The 3,737-nt window shown below is 49.0% G+C and overlaps 2 protein-coding genes across 2 annotated transcripts in view; both read right to left on the bottom strand.

Moving 5' to 3' along the window:
• Positions 1-1,003, bottom strand: part of PLXND1 (plexin D1) — a 45,085-nt gene extending 44,082 nt beyond the window's left edge. The window contains exon 1 of the mRNA XM_026857524.1: positions 999-1,003. The gene's annotated coding sequence lies outside the window, so the exon portion shown is untranslated. The remainder of the gene's footprint in view (positions 1-998) is intronic.
• A 1,478-nt stretch (positions 1,004-2,481) lies between these two features.
• Positions 2,482-3,737, bottom strand: part of LOC113484844 (plexin-D1-like) — a 6,984-nt gene continuing 5,728 nt past the window's right edge. The window contains exon 5 of the mRNA XM_026857522.1: positions 2,482-2,497. Coding sequence (XP_026713323.1) covers positions 2,482-2,497 — 16 coding nt within the window. The remainder of the gene's footprint in view (positions 2,498-3,737) is intronic.

The raw sequence follows: 3,737 nt of genomic DNA, 5'->3' as shown, positions 1-3,737 counted from the left end.
GCTCTTGGGGCCCTCGCCCTGACGGCGGCACACAGAGCTCGGCACCCCGCGAGGCCGTGCTGCTGCGCCAGAGGAGCGTGGACATTTGTCAGCCCTGAGAGCGGGTAACGACGCTACGGGACGCTGCACATGACTGATTTGGTATTTACAGCAAACGCACCGGGTTCTCTTTGTCGATATTAATCTCAGGCTCCAAGATGGTCATGGAAGGGCACTGCTGCACTCCTTCACTTGCGCTCGCCCAGAAGTTGGCCCCTGTGAAGTTCGTGCACTCATGCTGCAGAGAACACCTGCAGCGAACAGGGGAACAATTTGTGGTTGATTATTTTTAAAACAGGTGATAAAAACGTTGACTTCCTTGTGAGGGAAGAGCCTGAGAAAATCCTGTGCCTGCAACTTTTTCCCCCATCCATGCAGCTAAGCCTAAAGCTTTGCTGCTATATTTAAAGTGTCTGGTTGCCACGATAAGAGCACGTACTCCCACCAGCATCAACAGTTCGGGCTAAGTGAGAGCAGGCCAGGCTGAGCCCAGAACTGAAGAGGAGAAGGTGACATTTTGTCCGACTTCTTCAGTTTGTAAACGCAGAGTCTAATTTTGTAAATCCCTTTTGAGTGTTGATCGTCTCCTACTCATAAATGATAATTGCAAGGGCAAAAGATGGTCTTTAACTGGGTGTTGGCTCTCTCAGTCCCATGGCTGGATGCCTGCGAGATATTCTCTGCACTGGCAGCTGACTGCAGCATAACAATGCAGCTACAGTTAAATCCTGGCTCTGAAGAGCATCCCAACCATCTCAGACCAGATGCAATTGTTTTTAAAAGCATGTATTTCGTAAGGAATGGACAAAGACTAATGGCAGCATGACTGCGTGAAAATGTAAAAGGCACCAGAAACTCCTGCCGGGCTCGAGGGCCAGAGGACACATCCCGTCCTACCTGGTCTCCATCGTGCACCACCCGCTGCCACCCACCCCCGGCACCGCCCCGGCGTCACTTACGCTCGCTTCGGGTAAATGTTGCCAGTTCTTTTGCAGTCGTAGATGGTGAAATTGGCCCGGATAATGTTTTTGCTGTTGACCCGGAGAGCAGTTTCGACGACCACGTGGTCTGAGAGAATCAAGCCAAAGAATATTGGGTTGCAAAAGCCTCTTTCTCGCGCTCATGCTTAGAAGACAAGACAGACCCTTGGGAAAACAAAGGCTAAATCTGATTTGTTTTCTCCAGGGCTTCCTCCAAGCTGCATTTCAGAGCTTGGACCATTCATCTTTTGCCCTCTGACTTTCAGCTCTTCCCTCTTAAATCAACATTTTACATCACCCTCACCAGAAAAGAACATTGCAACTTTCAGCAGAAAATTCCAGCATGTTGTGCAAGTGTTAATTAGCAGAGTTAATTATTGTCTTCGCTTACAGTTGGTGCTAAATGATATTTAAAAAAAAAGGTGGTAATTAAAACATGTTAGTTATCATGTTTTAAAACCCCGCTCACTTTCCCCATGACAACAAACCCACAGAGAAGAGTGGAAAACCCTTTTTTGGCTACTTAACATGCTATACTAACTACCCCTCCCCCCAAAATGGTTTAATTTTTTTTTTTTTCTTTGCAATTTTGCCATATAAGCACCAGGGACAAGAGACAATGCCTCTTTCAGAATATGTACAATAAATCAGCGCGCTGGATTCCAGAAATTCATTTGGACATTGCTGTAACCAACAATAAGAACAGTTAATGATCTCCCATTCTTTGGATAGCCAGGGAGAAAAACAATGCAGCCTTATAAACTTGCCTATGAGAAGTGGGATTTTCAAAAGGACTGGCTAATTCTGCTCCTACTAAAGTCAGCCATCTTCAATAGAGCATTCACTCCAGGCTTGGAAGCTGAAGATTTAACGAGCACTCAAGTCTGGGACGAGGCATCGCACGCCCCAGAAGGAGCTATGCAGGGGGCTGCCACCATCGTGCCGGGGCCAGGACCAGGTCCGGGCCCGGCCAGCTTCGGCCAGATGTGCGGCTCCGCAGCGCCGCGGGGCCTCGAGTGGGGCACCCGCCTGGCACCACCCCACAACAGGGGACACCCGGGGAGTTCAGCCTGGCTTTTGGCTGCCTGAACGGGATTACGAGGTTCCGAGCTGCCTTTAGGTACGCACTCGCTCTTCTTCCAGAACTCCTCCTGAAAGGCAGCACGTGCTCGGGAGGGGAATTAAACAAAGGTAGCTGAAAATATGATATAAGTAGCAACATTATTTCCCCAGGGCTAGAACATTTTTGTTTTAGTACTTACTAAATCTAAAGCAGAAGCTCTAACCAGATAAATCGTAATAATGTAAGTACATGAACTGGCTTTTAAATTCAGATATTTAAAACGAAAATTGATAGATTTGAAATACTGTCAATTCATGTTAAGATGATGGAACTCCTATGCTTTAAAGTTTTATGACCCATAAAACAGAAGCAGCTTGGGTCTTTTCTTCCCTGTTTGCATTACCTGCGCATAAAACTGAAAAAAAGAAAAAAGGCCTATGAAAAATTATGGCCACAAAAGTGTTCAGAATGAATGGAACTTGTTTGGTTCTACATACCCTGGTCATCTGGAAACGCTGGGTATTTCTCACGTGGAAGTAAACTGCAATAGATAAATTGGTTTACATAATCTCCAGCAACTCTGGCTACCGTGCGGATATTATTTCCATAGTCACAGGAAATATTTGTTCCATTCAGGTTCGGGATAGTTCCATTTATTTGTATTATCAAAAAAAAAAAAAAAAAAGTTACTATCACAGAAAATTATGTTTAGACTTTGTCAGTGTTTCAAAAGCTTTTCATAGGCTAGTGACTCCCACCCAAGTCCACAGGCAGCCGTTTTCTTTTATTTTATGCATTTTGAACTCTAAAAGTCATCTGCATACAAAACCTTAGTGCACTGGTAAGAGCTCTGTCACCTCCAACAACCGTGGTTGGTATGAAAACCCAGCCTGGGCCTCCCTGGGAGGCCTCTGGGAGGAAGCGGGGCAGAGGAAGCAGGACGAACAGGCGAACCCCTCTGAGTGCAGAATAAAATTAACCCCTGCTCCCGAGTGCCTGAACCTGCCGGCTTGCCACAGTCCTACCAGGGACTGGTGACGTGGGCGTGGAGCTGCGGGAGCTGCGGTGAGAGCCAGCCGCCAGTTACCATCCTCCGCCGGCCACCAGCCACCATCCTCCGCCGGCACACCCAGGCCCAGCCAGCTGCAGGGGCTGCTTTTTGCTGTCGCCCCCACAAGAAGGGACGGGCGGTTTTGCAGCAAGGGAACACCTCTGGGGGCACTCGGGAACACGCGCAGCCCCCACGCTCGGCCAGCTTCCCCCCAGCAGCGGGGTGGCTCCGCGGGGACCCCGGCCCAGCACTCCTGCGTGGCAGAAGTGGAGCCCGACTGGTGCTGGGGCCCCGCGGGATCCGTTTCTCCAGCGCCAGTCTGGGCTCTGCCCGTTTGTGAGCGATTTCCCCACGTTAGGGCTGGGCGAGAACTTTGGTACAGAGGGATTTGTGCCATGGGGACAGGGTCTGTTTTTAAACAAAAAATATTTTGATGAAAACATTTAAAATATAACTAAAATATTGTTAAGCGCAGCGACCATACAAAACCAGAAAAGGAGCTGAGTTAGCTGCTTGCGGCCAACCCTCTGTATTTCAAAGCTGCAGCCCCTGCAGCGTTTGGCGCAGCAGCCGCAGCAGCCCCGCTCGCCTCCGGGCTCAGCGT

The sequence above is a fragment of the Athene cunicularia genome (genome assembly GCF_003259725.1).
Source record: "Athene cunicularia isolate RWA chromosome 12 unlocalized genomic scaffold, athCun1 chr12_part1, whole genome shotgun sequence".
Classification (NCBI taxonomy): domain Eukaryota; kingdom Metazoa; phylum Chordata; class Aves; order Strigiformes; family Strigidae; genus Athene; species Athene cunicularia.
The sequence above is the reverse complement of the archived record's forward strand: the minus strand, read 5'-3'. Positions and strand labels throughout refer to the sequence as shown.